The sequence below is a fragment of the Chiloscyllium punctatum genome, chromosome 19 (assembly GCF_047496795.1).
Source record: "Chiloscyllium punctatum isolate Juve2018m chromosome 19, sChiPun1.3, whole genome shotgun sequence".
NCBI lineage: Eukaryota > Metazoa > Chordata > Chondrichthyes > Orectolobiformes > Hemiscylliidae > Chiloscyllium > Chiloscyllium punctatum.
The window spans coordinates 79,017,039-79,037,855 of NC_092757.1; the positions used below are offsets into that span (position 1 = coordinate 79,017,039).

Genomic DNA, 20,817 nt, shown 5'->3' on the forward strand with positions numbered 1-20,817 from the left:
AGATTCAATGAGTAGAATTAGGTGGCACATGGGGCAAGTTCAACCATTGCCATATGAAGTATGAAAAGGGCATCCGTCAGAATGACAAACACAGAACAAGAGAGAGAGAGCGAGAGAAGCACAAGTCAAACTAAAAAAACTAAACAATGGCATTAGTATCTGAAGGCCTTTTATACAACTACCTATTCAATCAAAAGTCTCTTCTGGAAGTATGCATGCATACATACAGAACACAGCATGCATTAAACAAATTTTATATGGTACAATGCGTCCAAACTATAATTCAAATATCATGACTAATTAAAGTTCTACACAATACACGAACAAAGCAGATTAGAATAAAATGTTAAAACACTAAGTTACTTGGCACTAACTATAATTTGATTTTTATCTTAAGAGGCTGCAGCAGAGATAGGAGAGAGAGGACACAGGTTTCACAATATGAAGCAATTCAGAATTATTTCATCACAAATCTTCTACAAGATACTTTTTGTTTGCAGCATTAATTTGCATGCAACCACAAAGTAGAGGTTTAACATTTGATGGTCTCCAACTGCTGGGGGGGGGGGGGGGGGGGGAAGAAAAAAAAAACATTCCCCAGTGTGACAGTATAGGCTGTAGCAAATGGCCTTGAGCTCACCTTCAAAGACATCTACAGTGCTCTTTCGCTCTCCTTAATCTATGAAGTAAGAGCTTCCTCGAGTGCCCCTACCTCTGTGCTGCACACTTGAATTGGGGGAAGGGGTAGAACTCTACACCGACAATGAAAGTGAGGGATCTCCAAAAGCTGTGCATGCCAGCACTGAGATAAAAGACATCAATGGAAGCTTCCAGCTGAGCTGGGAAGCTGCTAGATCAAGTGGCATTAAGAAAGCGTCTCAGGAGTTTGTTGCTCCTAAGCTTCTAATATCACATTAATTGGCTGTCAAAATACAATATTTTCTCTCAAGATTCTTTCTCCCTGCAGTTTTAGAAATAGAATTTAGCACAAAATAAGAGAATCTGCAGCCCAAGATATTCTTGCTCTTTCCTCCACCTCCTCCTGTCATTCCAAAAAAAACTATCTCTTCCTTTCCAGGTTATTGGCTTCTCCTGGTGTTTTAGTGCATGTCCAGCTCAGAGTAACCTACTGTATAAGCTCTGGCATTGGAACAGGAGGTATACCAGTCCCTGTTGGATTCATTTAAAAGGGACCTGTGGAAGGTCCAGTGGTAACTGCTGATACTCAGTGTGCTCTTTCATGGCAAGTCACCTTTCAGCTTTTAAAAACAGTATTCAACCCATTCGTCAATGAGAAAAACACAGCGGGCTCTTTGCTTATGCTAAATTTGTGTTACACGTGAGAGGTTATGCATTTGCAATCACTGTCAGGTTGTAAATCAATCCAATTCGCGAAGTTAGTAATTTGAACCCAATGGTTTTACTGACCAGAGATTGAAACTTATCTTCACCGACATCCAATAAAACAAGGCTTTCACAACTGGGGAAACTGCTTCAAGTTTCCCCAAGGAGCCATTTGCCACAATGCTGGTCCAATGCTGAGGTATCAAGCCAGTACTTGGTGCAGGGCTACCTTCAGTGACACCTCAATCACATTATTTGCATTGCAGACCAGCAGCAGACTTAAAAGTAAAGCTTGCAGGCAGTAAGTGGTGACACCCATGTAATGACGAAAGTGTTCCATTCATCCAATTATTATTTTAACTTTTGCTCAATAGTAAAGTGCATCACCGAAGCAAGTTTGCTCCAAGCAACCAGAGGAGGGATACCTTTCATGACACATCTCCATACAATGGGTTAGATTTCTCCACCATTCCCCCCACCCCTAACACCCACACAAAAGGCTACACTTGTGTCCCACCCCTTCACTGTGTGCGCTAGAATAAATGAAGGAGTTGCGACAATTTTGTACGGAGGCCTGAAGCAGCCCTCAACAGTCCCTTCTTTCTCTGCCACTGAAGGATTTACTTCTTCAACACTTGGGAGTCTTTACTCTTCAATTCCACCCACTCACAGCCTTCCCTCCCCATCACTGAAAGAGATGGAGAGAAAACTAAAAGGAATGGCCACGGAAGTTCAGTGCAAATGTAAGTAAAGTTATTTTAGAAGTGAAACAATCCTAGCCATACTCTTTCACCTCTTAGCAAGTGGCCACTCAGATAGCTTTAATCCACTCTATGTTGTCTTTGCAGTCAAGGGAGCTGTTTAGTATAGAAGATACTAAATAAAAGCAGCAGCAAGGTGGAGGTGAGTGGACGCACATACTTTGTTAATAATTACAAATAGTCATTTGTTACAAAGCTTCAATGTTGTTGTAAAGACATGATGTCCAAGCTTTTTGTCTTGTACTCTTCAGGACTTTTTGCAAGAATACCAATTCAAGAGGAAAATTAATAGTTATAATGCAAGACAGGAGGGTGCTGCTTTGGTTAGCAAGTGGACATGCACTGTCGTGAAGAACGTACCATTAATGCTGACTGACAGTCAACTGACTGGCTTTGTTTAAATTTGGCAGATTGATTCTGATTGGTCAGGACCCTGCCCTGGGAAATGAATCTGTATCCTATCGAGTTGAAACAGGCAGAGTGTGTGTACATGTTCTTTCTGTCTGCAAGGGACAGGGCCCTATGCATTAGTACATGCAGTTTCTAGCACACACAAGACACACCAACTGACAATCCTAAATGACTGATGGTGCAATTCCTTGCATATTCAGGATCATCCAGCGAACATTGTCCAATTGCAGAATCACATACACTGTCATGAGTCCAGGAGGCATGAACTCATTGGGGTACAGTCAGTGGCTTGCTTGTTCTGAAGGAGGATCATGAGACCCAAACCATTAAGTCAGTTTCTCTCTTCACAAATGCTGCCACACCTGTGGAGTTTCTTCAGCATTTTCTGCATTTGTTTTGTTTTTGGCAAGAGGGCATACTGTTTGATGTGATCTTCCAGCCAATTCACCTAACAACCAATTTAAGATTGTTAGTCAGGCTTACAGGGGGCTGCACTTGTGCATACTGAAAGCTACATATATTCACACACATGGCCTTGTTCTTTGCAGATCGAAAGAACATGTCTACAAACTGTGCCGTGTCAACTCAGCAGAAGAGGTGGCAACCATCTTCTGTTTATTTTTTCTTGACCAAATCAGAGTCTCTGTCTGGTTTAAAGTTATAATGAAGGCTGGCCTTGAACGATCAAATAGCAATAATGGGCACATTCTGTACATGGGTACGGCAAATGCCCTACCAGTCAGAGTCCACTTGCCAACCAATCAGCACTCTCCTCTCACGCAGTATAAATATTGGTTTTCCCCATGAACTGATATTCTTGTGACACGTCCCAATGAGTGAGAGACAAAAAACTTCGATGAAATGTCTTTCTCCAGCATTAAATAACTAAATGCAATTCCCATTTAAAGCCCGTACTGATGTTGATGTTTCAAAACATTGCAGCTGTACAGGACATTGGTCAGGCCACTGTTGGAATATTGCGTGCAATTCTGGTCTCCATACTATCGGGAAGATGTTGTGAAACTTGAAAGGCTTCAGAAAAGATTTACAAGGATGTTGCCAGGGTTGGAGGATTTGAGCTATAGGGAGAGGCTGAACAGGCTGGGGCTGTTTTCCCTGGAGCATCGGAGGCTGAGGGGTGACCTTATAGAGGTTTACAAAATTATGAGGGGCATGGATAGGGTAAATAGACAAAGTCTTTTCCCTAGGATCGGGAAGTTCAGAACTAGAGGGCATAGGTTTAGGGTGAGAGGGGAAAGATATAAAGAGACCCAAGGGGCAACTTTTTCACACAGAGGGTGGTACGTGTATGGAATGAGCTGCCAGAGGATGTGGTGGAGGCTGGTACAATTCCAACATATAAGAGGCATTTGGATGGGTATATGAATAGGAAGGGTTTGGAGGGATATGGGCCAGGTGCTGGCAGGTGGGACTAGATTGGGTTGGGATATCTAGTCGGCATGGACGGGTTGGACTGAAGGATCTGCTTCCATGCTGTACATCTCTATGACTCTATGACTAAAACAAAATTTGAAGGAAATTCTTTAGCAGCTGAAGGAGTATGTGCACATTACCTTCAAAGAAGTGCCAGAAGCTATTTCAGTACATGGCTCACATTACTCATCACTTCAATAACCAACAAAGGTGGTGACAAACCCAGTTCATTATCTTCTACATCAGGGTGTTATATCCAGTTTTCAGAACCTTGCAGCTCTTTTCAGAAATTAAAGCAATTATATATATACGACAAATTTCTAGTGAATCAAATCTACATCTCTGACCAGTCTCCCATTCCACTTGTTGCACACCCTGCATTGCCCAACTTACAAAGCAGAAGGTTATGTAAATTTGAGTTCAGATACATCTGTTTTTCTCTCTCTAGTGAAGTCGTGCTGATGGGGCCTTCTGCTGCAGAACAATGTCCGTTCGAAATATTGGTCAATCTCACTTACCCAAAAATCAGATCCTTCAGGTGATTAAAAGCTTTCAGGGCTAGGAAATCCTCCTGCACTGGGCCAGTGCAGGTCAAGTCACTTATACCGGAGAACAACAGGAAGGCCAGAACCAACAAGCACTTTGATGAAAGCGCAATGGGCAATCCAAGAAACCAGTAGCACGGTGACCAGGGACATTATAATACGACTGCAGGCCTTGGGCCAGGAATTCCCCTTTCTCAGTTAAGGTGTAGGGATGGAATCTTTAAGAGTGAGCCCCCCCCACACCCCACTCAACACCAATGGAAAAGCTTGCCAGTTCCAGTACCAAATCATCACTGATGCAATCACACTATTGTTAACTGATATCACCCAGGAATCTTTATAAAATGAGTTCACGGGAGGGAAGGTAGAGAGTGCTCTTGGATCACTATTGCCATCCTATTGGGGAATGTGCAGACGGGTAATAAAATGACCAAAATATTCCATGGATATGAGTTACTAAGGTCCTGTGGTTGTGGGGGGGGGGGCGGTGGGTGAAAAGAAGGATCTGACAATTGTAATCTGATAAACCATTGTGAAGGTAAAGAGAAGTGGTGCCTGCATGTTAAGGGCCATTACTGTGGGATACATCTCAATTATACAGCATGCCTGCAATTTCCCCAACTCAAACCTCAATACATTTAGACAGTCTCATCCTGGATATTTGATGCTGCAGGACACATGACATTCAGAAACAAAATCAGGAGCTTTTCAACATTTGGAGATAATCACGTGGTCAGAATCTCGGAGGTCCAGTCACTGTACTATTTAGAAAGGTATTCTTTAAATTGGATAATGAATTGTACCCTGAGTTTGGAAGTGGTTGACACAACTGCACATTCTCTCCACCAGCCAGATGGAGTACTTGCCTAACGTGGGCAGGGGGAAGCAGTGTGTTCATGTGACTGATATAGCAATCCATAAACCCAGGGTGGTATTCTGGAAATAATAATAGATTCAAATACTATTGTGGCAGATTGTTAAAACTCAAATGTAATGAGAATCTGGAGTTAAAAAAAAATGACAGTTATGTGTAACAACAGTCAAATCATTTTAAAAATCCCCTATGGTTTACTAATGACCTTTAAGGAAGGAAATCTGCCATCCTCACCTGGCCTGGCCTGGCCTAGATATGACTCCATACCATAGCAAAACAGTAGCCAACTATAAATGACATGTAATACTGAGGATACTGGAAATCTGAAACAAAAACAAAGTGTTGGAGAAACATTTATTCATGGAACGTGGGCATTGTTTATTGCTTGCCCCCAATTAGCCAGAGGGTTGTTTAAAAAAAACCCCAGGTCTAATTGCATTTAAGAGGAGAGAAATAGAATTCATATCAGTCTACAACAATTCTTTATCAGAACTGAAGTCTTATTGGATTCAAAATGCTAACCCTTTTTCTGTCTGCTGCCAGGCCAGCTTGAATCTTAAATCAATTAGGGGTGGACAATAGATGCAGGCTTAGCCAGCAAAGTCCTATATCACATGAATGAATTTTAAAACAATTAATCTGCAAGTGAGAATAATTTCTGGTGGTCCACACTGGCTCTTTATCATAGGTTTACCTTCGGTCTTTGAAATAATTGACAAGTTAGTGGTTTTCTCCCCCCTCAGAAAAACAGCTTGCCCTCTTCGTTCTGTTGACCTGGTGAGGTGCCCAACTGGGTATACTTGAGAAACCAGATTGTTCAAAAATGCACTGAATCAGCACATGTTCCTTTTCACAGCCTCTGTTTTGTTTAGATAAACCTGACAAAGGCATGTGTACCTGTAACAAAGCACACCTCCGGATCAAAGAAGAGTGGGTTTCCAAAGTCTGCACTCTGTATCAGAAGCAGCGGGGACTTTGCTCTCTGCCCTCAGGCACACAACAGTTGGGGGTGGAAAAGAAAAGAAGCAGTGTCTGTTATGTGCACTCTCACTCATTTGTTATTGATTAACACTCCTAACCACATAGCCCGACACTGACCTATGTACAAACAGTCTTGCAACTGTACTGGCAACTCTCTGACAGCAAGGTGACCCTTAAGGTTTATGAGCTGAGTAGCTAGGGGACTGCTCAACTTCTTAAATCCATGAGCAAAGTTAAAGAAAAGAGGAGCTGAAAGTCTGACTCCTGCTTGCTGCACCGTGACGTCTGTTGAAAAGATGTGCATGTCTAGGGATGTTGGGAAAAGAACAGGATCAGACTCTGTTACAATGAAGTGGTCTACTCACTCTCACTGACTTGACTTCAAATTGGTTAGGCACTTTTAACTGGACAGAAACAGATGACCAAGGAACTGCACGATGACTCAGTGGTTAGCACTGGTGCCTCACAGCTCCAGGGACCCAGGTTCAATTATAGCCTCCAATGATTGTCTGTGTGGAGTTTCCACATTCTCCCTGTGTCAGCATGGGTTTCCTCCGGGTGCTCCGGTTTCCTTGCACAATCCAAAGATGTGCAGGTCAGATGGATTGACCATGCTAAATTGCCCAAAAAGTGTGCAGGGATGTGTACATTATGTGCATTAGTCAGGGGTAAATGTAGAGTAATAGGTTTGGGTGGGATACTCTTTGGAGGGTCAATGTGGACTTGTTGGGTCAAAGGGTCTGTTTCCACACTGGAGGGATCCTATGAACCCCAGAAGCAGTCAACATTTACAAAAAAAGAGAAAACCTGAAGTATCAATTGACCAAAGTCCAACTTGCTCTACAGAAAAGGACAACTGAAGAAGTAAAACAAAATCTAATCCTGATGAAATGTACAGTTATTACACAATACAGGAAAGGTGAAAGGGAATACTGCAAACACTGGAGATTAGAGTCAAGAATGCGGCGGTGGATGCAGGGCTTTTGCCCGAAATGTTGATTTTCCAGGTCCTCAGATGCTGCCTGATGTGCTGTGCTTTTCCAGCACCACACTCTTGATTTTATTACACAATAGAACCTTGCTTTTTGTTTTGCTAAATTAATTTTGTCTAAGGCTACAAATAATAGGATCTCACAGATTACTGTCCCTCATTTGAACTCCACAGTCCGCCCATCATGAACAAATGAGGAAACTGACCTATAGATTTATCCCTGCTGCTCACCTCTAAAGGATATTTTTCATACCAGCATCCAAGAACATATATGAATTAGGAGCAGCAGTAAACCGGACAGACTATCTTTACAAAACTATACTGTGGGGGACCAAGTGTGGGCACACATTCAATTCAGGTGGGGTCCAATGACATTCTAGGTTTCCATCTTTATTCATTCCATTCCCAGGAAATTTAGTGGCTTAAATCCAAGCAGAACATTTCCTGCCAGATCATTTTCACTGAAGCAGTCCTGGGTCTTGGACGTTCGGAATTCTCTATCCCACCAGAGGGTTGCAAACACTCGGCTGTTGCTAATAGTCCAGGCTGAGGTAGACTTTCCAGGGATATAGTGGGAGCTCTGCAATTCAGAGTGCAAGCTTCAAGGACTGTTTTTGCTGGAGTTGTGCTTAGTTGCGCTGCTTATGTTGAGATTTTTTGAAGTTTGTTTGCACCTCATGATTGTTATATCGCAGGGTTCTCAAAAAGGACCACACATGCTGGTTTGCACTTGCTAATAGGTAAAGCACCTCCTAGTTGAGAGTGTGGTGCTGGAGAGCACAGCAGGTCAGGTGGTATCCTAGGAATAGGAGAATCGACATTTTGGGCAGAAGCCCTTTATTAGGGATCAGCCCAATTCTCCCACTCCTTAGATGCTGCCTGACCTGCTGTGCTTTTCCAGCACCACACTCTTGATTCTGACCTCCAGCATCTGCAATCCTCACTTTCTCAAAGCCCGCTTAGTCCCAGAGAACCACAGGACTGCTCTCTCATTAGAGAGAGCACATGACATGACTGGTGGTGAGTTTAGTCCAAGGATCACCATGATTCAGACAAGGAGTGAGGTTGAGAAGGCAGAAACTTCCTGGTCACCTCAGCAGTACAGGAATTGAATCTACACTGAAGGCACTGTGCACCAGAAACCAGCCATCCAGCCAACTCAGCACAAACCATGCTGATAGTGACATACTTAATGGTTCAAAGCTGAGCCAATGGATAGTTCCAATCGCTTCCAGATCAACAAAGTAAAAGAATAATACTTTCCCCTTCAGGAAGAATGAATGATTTGCATCCATTTAGCACCTTTGATGCACAGGATATCTTAAAAGCATACTAAAACCAATTTGAAATTTGGTCACTGTTGTAATGTCGGATCAATTTGCACATGTCAAGCTCCCAGAAACAATAATCTGATAATCCTCAGACATTCACTTTAGTGGTAGCGCTTGAGGGGTAAATGTTGGCCACAACCCTAAAGCTAGTCATTGGCTTTTCTTCAAAATAGTACCTTGAGATCTTTTATACTCGCCCAAGAGAGTAGGCAGGGCCTGAACATTAACATCCCATTTGAAAGACAGCACCTTCAACAGAGCGGCAGACAGTCCGAGTTACATCAGACATGTGATTTTAACCCAACCGACTGACTTGGGGTAATCGTGCTACCAACTGAGGCATAGCAGACATTGTTCCTAAGCCAGGTGTCCTAACCACAAGCACCTACTGCTACACCACTGTGGAGACCCCATATATAATCCCAGTTTGCACTAGATGGGGCAGTTATGGTTTTGGTGCTGTGAACACTTGTCCATTGAAATGGAGACTTCTGAAACTCCGGTTATCCACAAAACCAGAAAGTGTGCACTTGATTAAAAAAAAGACATTTAAAATAAAGATACTCAAATAGTAAATTTTTTTATTGGTATCTCTGAAGAGAGGGGTGAGTTTGTCCTCAGCTTCTAATGGAAACCATGACAAAAATCTCTCATTGCTCTTCCAACACTCTGAAATCCTGATTATCATAAATACAACATGTGCACCATGAAAGTAACAGTCTAAATAATGTCAGGAAGCATTTTTTTCAGGAGGGAGCTAATGTTTCTATCATCCACTTGCTCTATCTCATATCCAGACACCACAGAAAATATTGCAAACTCACCCTTTGGAGCATGCACACAAAATGGTGTTCCAACATTTTCAATAAAACTAATTACAGTTATCAAGTACCCCTGCATTCTAATGCTTAGCACTGAATCGTTTGCACATTTTGCCTGGCTAAATTTAAAGCAACATGGTATTCAACAATATACAGTTCAATTGTGCTACTTCTTGAGCAAGTTCTTTTCTCCTGTGATGAGGCAGCATTGCTGGACACAGCCTACAAATTAGACTGTTATTTTAGCAAAAAGTATGTCTACCGTCTAAAATGGATTTCTTTCTCATTCAGTAATTATGCCTAGCCCATAGTAAAATATGATTCATTTAAACTATGTAAATAATACAAATTTTCTCAGCCCAACTTGCACTGGAGAGATTGGACTGCACAACTAAGTTTGGCTTGGTCCCATAAGGCATGCTGACTCTCCAAATAGAAGAGAATGACAATGTGAAGCCACTATTCTGCTTTCACTCTAAACCTAGAATTAAAGGCTGGGAGACAACTGACTTTGCATCTTGCATTTGTTAGAATTTTAGTTGCATGGCAAATTGTTTTCATCGAGGGGACAGATGACTATTATCATCTAATACAATCCTCTCAGGGCTAACTTGTCTCCTGGCAATTTAGTACAAAACCGGTGGCTTTAGCATCGAGAGGCATAATCTCATAACGAGATATAACGAGCATAATCCCACCAGTCTCGACTGTGTTACTTTGGGAGAAATTTATATTTGAATGCCGAGGGGATTTTACTGATAGGAAATTGGAAGGAGAAGGATACATTGAGAAAAACGGTCAGCATAATAATTCCTGTGGACCAAAACACAAAAGACCTGGAGAAAGCTTAAACCAGTTAATTGTGTTTTTTGGTTCTACCATGGATTCATTAACAAGGCCAGGATTTGCTGCCTGTCCTTAATTACCCTTCAACTAAGGAACTTGCTAGATTATCTCAGAGAACTGAGAAGAGTCAACCTCATTGCAGTTAGGTCTGGAGTCAACATTAGGCCAGACCAGGGAAAGACAGCAGATTTCCTTCTCGAAAAAGAATATAAGTGAACTGGATGGATTTTTATGAAAATCAAAGATAGTTTCATGGTCAACACTAGCTTTCAAATCCAGAGATATAAATTCCACCAGCTGGAAGAGTAGAATTAAAACCCACAGCCTCAGATTATTAACTTAGATCTTTGAGTAATGATCCAGTGACACTATGCCACCGCCTTCCCCCAGCAGAGAGGAGACCTTGAACAACACTGTTTTACCATCTACAGATTTTATTCCTCCCACACAAGACCCTCAACTGAGAAAACGTGTTTTTTTTAATATAATTTGCATCTGATTAGTATTCAGTATGTCCCAGTGAGGAGCCCACTCAGCAAGTTTTACTGGAAGTAATCTGCCCTGCGAATCCAAATTCTAGTGTTGCAGAATACCTTGCAAGATCCTTATTCTGTCAACTTGTGGTGCTAACACAGGGACTGTTATGTGACAGTGAAGCCACTTTACAGGAGCAGGGACCAACTGATCTGTTGCTAAAAGTTGGAGACGTTAGAATAATCCTATCGCAAGCCTGAAGAAATGAGAATGGCAAGTAGAAAACAGAGCTGAAAATGTGTTGCTGGAAAAGCGCAGCAGGTCAGGCAGCATCCAAGGAGCAGGAGAATCGACGTTTCGGGCATCAGCCCTTCTTCAGGAATGAGGAAAGGGTGTCCAGCAGGCTAAGATAAAAGGTAGGGAGGAGGGACTTGGGGGAGGGGCATTGGAAATGAGATAGGTGGAAGGAGGTCAAGGTGAGGGTGATAGGCCGGAATGGGGGTGGGGCGGAGAGGTCAGGAAGAAGATTGCAGGTTAGGAAGGCGGTGCTGATTTCGAGGAATTTGACTAAGACAAGGTGGGGGGAGGGGAAATGAGGAAACTGGAGAAATCTGAGTTCATCCCTTGTGGTTGGAGGGTTCCTAGGCAGAAGATGAGGCACTCTTCCTCCAACCGTCATGTTGCTATGGTCTGGCGATGGAGTCGTCCAAGGACCTGCATGTCCTTGGTGGAGTGGGAGGGGGAGTTGAAGTGTTGAGCTACAGGGTGGTTGGGTTGGTTGGTCCGGGTGTCCCAGAGGTGTTCTCTGAAACATTCCGCAAGTAGGCGGCCTGTCTCCCCAATATAGAGGAGGTCACATCGGGTGCAGCGGATGCAATAAATGATGTATGTGGAGGTGCAGGTGAATTTGTGGCGGATATGGCAGTATCCCTTGGGGCCTTGGAGGGAAGTGAGGGGGGAGGTGTGGGCGCAAGTTTTGCATTTCTTGCAGTTGCAGGGGGAAGGTGCCGGGAGTGGAGGTTGGGTTGGTGGGGTATGTGGACCTGACAAGGGAGTCCCATATTCCCAATTCCTTTGTCTCCGCCGCATCTGCTCCCAGGAGGACCAGTTCCAATACCGTACAACCCAGATGGCCTCCTTCTTCAAATACTACAACTTCCCCCCAGACATGATCGACGATGCCCTCCACCGCATCTCCTCCACTTCCCGCTCCTCTGCACTTGAGCCCCGCCCCTCCAATCGCCAACAGGACAGAACCCCACTGGTCCTCACCTACCACCCCACCAACCTCCATATACAGCGTATCATCTGCCGTCATTTCCACCACCTCCAAACGGACCCAACCACCAGGGATATATTTCCCTCCCCTCCCCTATCAGCGTTCCGAAAAGACCACTCCCTCCGTGACTCCCTCGTCAGGTCCACATCCCCCACCAGCCCAACCTCCACTCCCGGCACCTTCCCCTGCAACTGCAAGAAATGCAAAACTTGCACCCACACCTCCCCCCTTACTTCCCTCCAAGGCCCCAAGGGATCCTTCCATATCCGCCACAAATTCACCTGTACCTCCACACACATCATTTATTGCATCCGCTGCACCCGACGTGGCCTCCTCTATATTGGGGAGACAGGCTGCCTACATGCGGAATGTTTCAGAGAACACCTCTGGGACACCCGGACCAACCAGCCCAACCACCCCATAGCTCAACACTTCAACTCCCCCTCCCACTCCACCAAGGACATGCAGGTCCTTGGACTCCTCCATCGCCAGACCATAGCAACGCGATGGTTGGAGGAAGAGCGCCTCATCTTCCACCTAGGAACCCTCCAACCACAAGGGATGAACTCAGATTTCTCCAGTTTCCTCATTTCCCCTCCCCCCACCTTGTCTCAGTCAAATCCCACGAAATCAGCGCCCCCTTCCTAACCTGCAATCTTCTTTCTGACCTCTCCGCCCCACCCCCACTCCGGCCTATCACCCTCACCTTGACCTCCTTCCACCTATCGCATTTCCAATGCCCCTCCCCCAAGTCCCTCCTCCCTTTTATCTTAGCCTGCTGGACACACTTTCCTCATTCCTGATGAAGGGCTCATGCCCGAAACGTCGATTCTCCTGCTCCTCGGATGCTGCCTGACCTGCTGCGCTTTACCAGCAACACATTTTCAGCTCTGATCTCCAGCATCTGCAGTCCTCACTTTCTCCTCGAAATATATAACAGACCCTGGTTAGACTGCCCATACTGGTTCCTGCTCATCAGGTGCAACTGTGAGATGTTCCCAGTGAAACACACATACCGACACCTTAGCTCTTATCTCTAACATATAACATGTTGACAGGGTTAGCAACAGAGCCGCTATATCGAAGCCCAAAAGCCCAGATTCAAACTCCATCTTGCTCCAGAGATATGTCATAGCATCTCTAAACAAGTTGGTTTAAAAATAAGTATAAAACCAGAGTTGAGCCTATCAACAATCTATGATTCAGAATTGCTCAACTCTCCATACTTAAGTAATGAACTGTCCAGGCTACTCAAAATGCAAGAGACCTTCCCATTCACACCCAGCTTTACTAGTTTGCTGTGAGAACACCACCCAAATCCAGGTTGCCTATATGAAGAATGCAAAAAAATGAATAAAAATGGTTTCTACTTTTTTTGTTCTATTAGATATACAACATCACAACTAATTAATAATTCCAGCAGATCCCTTGCCACCTGTGTGACAGGAAGTCTGCATTGTTAACATCAATGTGCATGCAAACGCTGAAGACAGCATTTACTTCACCAATCCACATCACAATTCCCAGGATTTTAACTGAACGGATTTGGAAACATTTGAAGATAAATCCTTTGAGTTGTTCCAATTCTTTGATACCAACCATTGCCCATGGCATTTATTACAGTGATGTCACAGGATAATGAGCGTGGCCCTTGCAGTTCCAATGCCAATAAATTCTGCTTTAACTTATTTTTATAATCGATCTGTTCAAAGATATTACTACTCACCTCTGGAGCAAGTGGGACCTGAACCCCAGCCTCTTGGCCAGGGTAGGGACACTACCACTGCCCCACAATTCAGCTTTAAATCGGGTCATTTAATAGAGCAGAACATAAAGCTAGCACAATGGGAAGGATGGAAGAATGTAAACATCCTTTCAACATTAACAGTCAAAGGTGATTCAGGAAAATTAAATTTGGGTCTTACTTTGAAATAGGTCACAAGAAAATGGTATTCTTAAGGTCTTCTACTCACATTAAGCAGCCATCTGAAGTATCTCTTTGGATAACTGACCTGCCTTGACCTCTCTGCATAAACAGGATTTACACAAACAATAGCCGTAGGCCATGTCAAGGATGACACAAATTCAATTTGGATCCGAATTCAATTCAGTTGTTCACACAAAATGAGAGACTCCCAGCAAGCCTTGAATATCAAATGAATGAGAAGCCTCAGTTTAAAGACAAACCTAATCCAATGTTACACATGATTAAATCGACATTTATAAGGGAGACTGATGGTTCAGTTAAGCTACAGCAGAGTACTGTAAGTACCACTGTGATTCAGGCCTTAATCTATTAAGCCACAGGGAAAAACAAGTCCCAATGTCACCTGGGTTAACTTGCACCTATTGGATTAATGGTTACCCTGGTAGCAGAGGTCAGCACGTGAACTTTGAAGGCTCATGGGACGGACGACAGATTTCGATCTTGCCCTAGTTCTTCTATTCCCATTTGTACCTTAGACAAGAGTCTCATTAAAATTGAGCAAGCTCAGTGCAAAGTGGAGGAGACTGCCAACATTTTTTTCAAAAAAGAACATTAGGATGTAGCACTAGATTCTTAAAACCTAATTTAAATGCAGACCCTGAAAGGCCAAAATTTTGCAAATTCTTTTGACTTGGCCAAACATTACACACTTTGAGGCTTCTGTTGAGGTCACAAAAGCAACCATATTCATGAAAATAAACCTAACCACAATATCTTGAGATAAGGGTCGTATTCTGATGATGAACAGTACTGCAGTTAAGAAGTTGCAGTATAAGAAAAGTGCAGTGGTTAAATCTCTCCCAGGAGGATCAGAATTCTTATTTCAAACACAGCATCAGGCTTCAAACTGACAGACTTCAGTAAAAGTAAGAGGACCAATTAATAATCACAACATTAATTTATTAGGCTGTCCTTTAATCTAAAGCAAATACATTGGGAACAAAATTATTACAAATACCGGACTCTGTGCTGAAAAACAACAAATGCTGAAGATCACAGTGGGTCAAACATGGAGACAGAGCAAGCTATCATTCGGAGTCTAGATGACTCTTCATTAGATATTGCCCCCGTCCATTTTAGTCAACTTTGCATCAGCAACTTTACTCTGCATGCACCTATGATTTAGATCATGGTTCACTGGCCTCTGAAGGCTAATGGTCAGTAGTTGGAAAGTTCAAGCATGTGCCCAGCTATTATTTGATTAAAACAAGAGTTTGACCTCCTGCTGTGCAAATATTTGCTCCATTAAGTGAAGACTGCCAGGCTAAACTGGTCAGCAGGCTGAGCAGTAACAGACTTTGCTGCGCTCGATTTGAAATTCACAATTTTTAATCAATAGCAGCTACATAATATTTGCAATGGGAATCTGCTGAAATGAAACCTGAAAAGTATTTATAGAAATGAGAATTTCAACAGAAAGTCCAAAAGACAATATTAAAAGTCTCAGTGCCAGTAAAACTTAGTGACAGACATTATCTGATTATCAACCTCTGACTTTGCCACTTTTTAAAAGAATACTATGCTAATCTTTTAAATAGGCCCATGTCTCTGTCTATTATAGCAGAAGCAATTGCTGTCTCTTAGTTATCTCGAGCTTCTGTGACTTCTGTTGTCGATGATTAGATCAGATAATTAGTAGACAGTGAAAGAGGTGAATCCACAGTTTTGCTTCAAAGTCAGTCATGGAAACAGAAAAGGACAGATTCATGCTGGTGAAAGGCAAACGTTGGACCAATTGCAATAAAAGGTTGTTAATGCAAAGAATGTTGAACGTAAATAGCAGGATTAGGTCATTTGGCCCTTTGGGCCTGCTCCACCATTCAATAAGATCATGGCTGATCTTTTTATGGGCTCAGCTCCAGTTACCTGCCCACTCCCAAAACCCTTAAATTCCCTTACTGTTCAAAAATCCATCTTTGCCTTAAAAACATTCAACAAGGTAGCCTCAACTGCTTCACTGGAGAGGGAATTCCACAGATTCACAACCCTTTGGGTAAAGTATTTCTGCCTCAAATCAGTCCTAAATCTGCTCCCTCCTTATTTTGAGGCTATGCCCCCTAGTTCTTGTTTCACCAGCCAAAGGAAACAACCTCCCTGCTTCTATCTTATCTATTCTTTTCATAATTTTATATGTTTCTGTATGATTCCCACCTCCCATTCTTCTAAATACCAACGAGTATAGTCCCAGTCTACTCAATCCGCCCTCGTAAGTCAACCCTGTCAACTCCGGAATCAATATAGTGAACTTCCTCTGCACCCTCTCCAGTACCAGTACATCCTTTCGCAAGTAAAGAGACCAAACTGTACACAGTACTCCAGGTGTGGCCTCACCAGCATTCTGTACAGCTGCAGCGTAACCTCCTTATGCAGTGTAAACAAAAACAGCATATCCAATGGGACAGTGGAGGAAACAGCTCTGAGAGACATTTCAAAGACTATAGTTCTTATTGCAATTGGGAAGGATCAGGATGGAGAATCTTTTTTAAAAATTACTTTGAAGACACATATAAAGCTTATTACACATGCGCTCAAAACTGCTCACCCCTCAATATCACACCAGAACCTGCATGTTAAATTTCTGCAATAAAATATGGGATCTGAGCCATGTCTACTTTGTGGAATTAGCTTGCTCTCAATGCCTTCAGGGTGATGATAATGATGTTGTCATTGAAGGAAGAATATTTGCCATATTTCACATGTTTTCAAAAAGAATCATTGTGAAGGTAATATGACAATAGTCATAAAAAAACCAATTCAATTCCAAACATATAAACATGCATATTTATAAAAGAATGGTGCAAATAAAGTCACGCTGCAAATAAAGTCGCGCTAAAATGTCAAGGGATCCTGTACAATAAAAAGCATACTGCCATGATGTCTATGTGAGAAGTCTTATAAAATTCATCTTTTTAATACATAATGAGTTCTTCATCCATTCTTCATCCCAGGTATTATATGTCTCAAATGCGAAAGATCAAGGATCAGGACTAACAAGGAACACTCAACATTCCCATGAATAACTGAAAAGGAAATAGTAAATGCTGGAAAAAGTTCGGTAGGTCTGGCAGCGTCTACTGGAGAGATGAACACAAAAGTTAACATTTCAGATCAGTGTGGGCAAACATTGATAATGCAATGGGTTTTAAACAAGTATGAGCCCATGGGTGGGGGCTGGGAGGGATGACATAATTAAACAAACAGATGGCAGGTCTGGAGAGCAGGGGATATGAACAAGGGCTACAAGGTATAGTCATATTATTGCTGAAACGTTAACTCTTGTTTCTCTCTCCACAGGTGCTGCCAGACCGGAGTTTCTCCAGCACTTTCTGTGCCATAGGTTATGAGCTGAAATTGTTGAACTCAACATCACATCTACTGCTGTGAAATGCTTAATGGAAAGATGGAGTGCTGCTCCTTGAGTTTATGTTTACCTTTGTTGAGATAGCGTAGGAGGCAAAGGTCAGACATCGGCCTGGGCATTGTCATACATTTAGCTAATTTGCTGAGAGGTAATACATTTGAATAATAACTAGTTTATTATTTGGCTGTATTAGTGCCAATACAGTTGAGCATTCACTGCACTTGCAGTTGCAATGCTCCACAATCCACCAGAAACGCTGTACTAACATGACTACATTGGAGATTATCATTGTGAAAATGCTTTGAGGACACCAATCCACTCCTGCTCACCAGCCTTTGAAATGTGTAGGTGTGCAGCTAGTGTTAAAAGAGTGTGAGAATTACAAAGTACAACTGCAAGTGCTGGAATGTACCTTGTACACGCCAAGGACAGGGAAGACCACAGCAAGGAAGCAGAGAACAGAGCAAAAAGTTGGCTGGCATGGGGAAGAGGGAGTGGGCTGGTGAGTGGAAAGGGGAGTGTCAACATAAGCACAACACCTGGTTTTGGTGCTGTGCAGATGCACATTTATGACACCAACCCTCTGTTCAAATGTGTCAGCAGGAGGTATATTCACCCTTTTTATATATGGGGCCTGAACTGACACCCTCAGAATAGAAACTGAACTTGCACCCACTGCTTCTGTCCTGCAGTAAAAACTAACAGTCAGATAACAGTTACAACTGGCTTCCAGAAGTTAATTCATCATCTTAAAATTCAAAAAGTGGTTTCCACATCTGCCTCCATTCTCCAAACAACCTAAAGTTCAGCAGTGGACCTAAAATTTCTCCATTAAAAAAAAGGGACTATTTATATTTTTTCATTACTGGTGGGGGAAGATTTGAATACAAGAAATGTCAAGAATGCCAATTTTGTTGGTAACAAAAATGAGGGAAAGTAGCCATTCACCCAAATGATGGTACCAACCAATGGTCTCCTTTGATAAGTAAACTGCACAAGTAATCTCTTAATTTACTCAGCCTGGTAAGAAGTTAGTAATGTCACCAGGTCTAACAAAACCCAAGGATGCAGAGTCGAGGGATCCTCAACTACAATGACACACCTGATCTACTGGCTTGGCCTAGACTTTATAAAAATGCATCAACAGTCTCCACGGTAGATTGGGTATCAAATACCATCAGGCACTCATTCCATAATCACATGGTGAATCATTCAGGACTATATGAAATGTAACACTGGTTAAAAATAAGGAGAAGCTTTTTATTAAAGTTTCACCTGCTGGATGTGTTATCTTTAAGGAAGATCACTACATCGTCCTCTTGCTGACGCCCCCACCAATTATATTTAGGTGGCTGTAAGGTACATTGGGTCACCCTTTAGCTTATAAAAGGTGCTATCTAAATGGAAGGTTTTCTTTAAAGAAAATCTCAACTAGACTTATCTAACCTCAGAACTTATCAGATCCATACTTGTTGACCTAACACCTAATCACTAAGCTAAAAACAGTCAGTCAGTCTACTTCCTCATAGACCTGATTTGACTTGAGTGCATCTGATCAGTTTTTTGATCTGACCAATGCATTCGATTAAAAATAAGAGATTAGCATTTGCTGCAATGGGTATGGAAGGATGAACAAAAGAATGAGCATAATTTTATTTTGGAATGAGGAAAATGCACTTCAAAAAAAATCTCAGGTGAAATCAGAGACAGGTCATCACAGCTCACGTTTAAAAGTAGTGGTGGAAAAATGGCAAAAGATTACAAGCCCACACCAGTAATGACAAGCCATGGTCACAGTGCAGGCACTCTGCTTCAATTATGAAATCGAAAGCAGGCCTAGTTTTGATGTGTTGCCTCTACTGTCAAATTACCCCTCCTGATGAATCAGGTCAGAAAGAGGTGTCTGGCAGGGCAAGGAGTAGCGCAGAAATTCCCAGAATGAGGTTCTGGGATTCCCAAGGTTGAATTCTGGGGTCATAAGCCCAAAGCCTGTAACAATCTCCATGCTGTAACAATCTCTAAATTATGCCAACTGCTCTCCCACACCAACAGGCTGACACCTCCCCACCCCCCAACCCCCAACTCCATTTTCACAGTCTGCCTGTCTCCCCACACTCAAGAGGCCCAACCTCAGCTCTCACAGAGTGGTTGTGATAACATTCTAGCCTCAAAACCTTTGCGAAGCCTGTGTAGGAAAGTGACTAGATCCATAACTAGTTCCAATCTCTTGCCAGGGTTGGTTTATCTGATCTCAGTAGGGGCAACAACACTGGCAGCACAAATGGGATTTCTAACACTGGGTAAGGAAGGAAATTAGTCGACACTTCCATTCTCAATTTCTGCCCATGGACTTGATATCATAATATGGTAAACACACATCCACACATACAGATAAGATAGGCATAAACTTTTATTCTGTTGAGACTCTCATTAACAACAGTCACAGTTGAACTGCTGGAATCGACATTGATGGACACAAGAAAACTGCTGCCAATTGTTTTTTTGTAAATGGACCTTGACCATATCAGTTCAGACTTTTAAAAAAAAATTAGCTCTTGATTAATCCTATCAGTCTTTTAGGAGGTGAAGCAAATTGCAAATGACAGGAAGTGGTTTGCCCCCAGATAACCAGATGGTCCCATGTCATTGCACATATCTGTCAACTGTAACGACAGAACTGTCAGCCAACTTTATAATGGGATGTATTTGACATCCCCAATCCTCATGAATGGGAGTAGCCAAGCTTAACTAGGTTAACCGGCACTATAGGCATATTAGATTGAAGTCTAACCTGCCCCACTCAAGAGAGATTCACTGAACAAAGAGTAAGCTTTAAGTCAATCATCAGATATGTTCTTTCTGCCCTTAATCCTTCAGAGAATGAGTGCTGTTTGCTGGAGCCTGCAGTACTCTGAACACTCAATCAACCCACAGCTCTGTGGGACAGGCAAGTATGCCTGGATTGAAAGCAATCACCTCATTTGATAAAGATAGTTTATTCTGAAATTCAGATTAGTTCGGTCTTATGCTATTAGCCAAGTTATTTCCACCACTATTATTTTCAAAAGAAGTAAGTTGTCACAAGCTTTAATATAGGGTATCTGCTTAACCGAAAGCAGCTCTTTTTTTTTGAAATGGTTTATCTTCTTAAACCTCAAATATTTAAACTCATAGCTGACTAATTTGTGCAGCAGTTTCATTTTTATGCTGTTCAGAATAAAGACAATTATACTCATTTCTGAGGAATCCAGAAAGCAGTTGACAGCCAATAACTACTTAACACATGGTCACAGTAGTCAGTTAGAACAACAGTGCAACTCCTTTATACACAGCAAAAGAGAGAACTGACGAGACAGTTAGCTCTTAACGATGGTGTA

General features: G+C 42.5%; 1 protein-coding gene across 3 annotated transcripts in view; it reads right to left on the reverse strand.

Annotated features, from left to right (window-relative positions):
• The window catches only part of LOC140491503 (TNF receptor-associated factor 4-like), a 107,088-nt gene that overhangs the window by 58,874 nt on the left and 27,397 nt on the right, over positions 1-20,817 (reverse strand). The window contains exon 1 of one of the 3 annotated variants that reach the window (XM_072589774.1): positions 14,066-14,139. The exons of the other annotated variants lie outside the window; for them this stretch is intronic. Within the exon in view, the coding sequence (XP_072445875.1) occupies positions 14,066-14,124 (59 nt within the window). The 5' untranslated portion in view covers positions 14,125-14,139. Of the gene's footprint in view, positions 1-14,065; positions 14,140-20,817 lie in introns of those variants that run through there. 3 annotated transcript variants of the gene reach the window in all.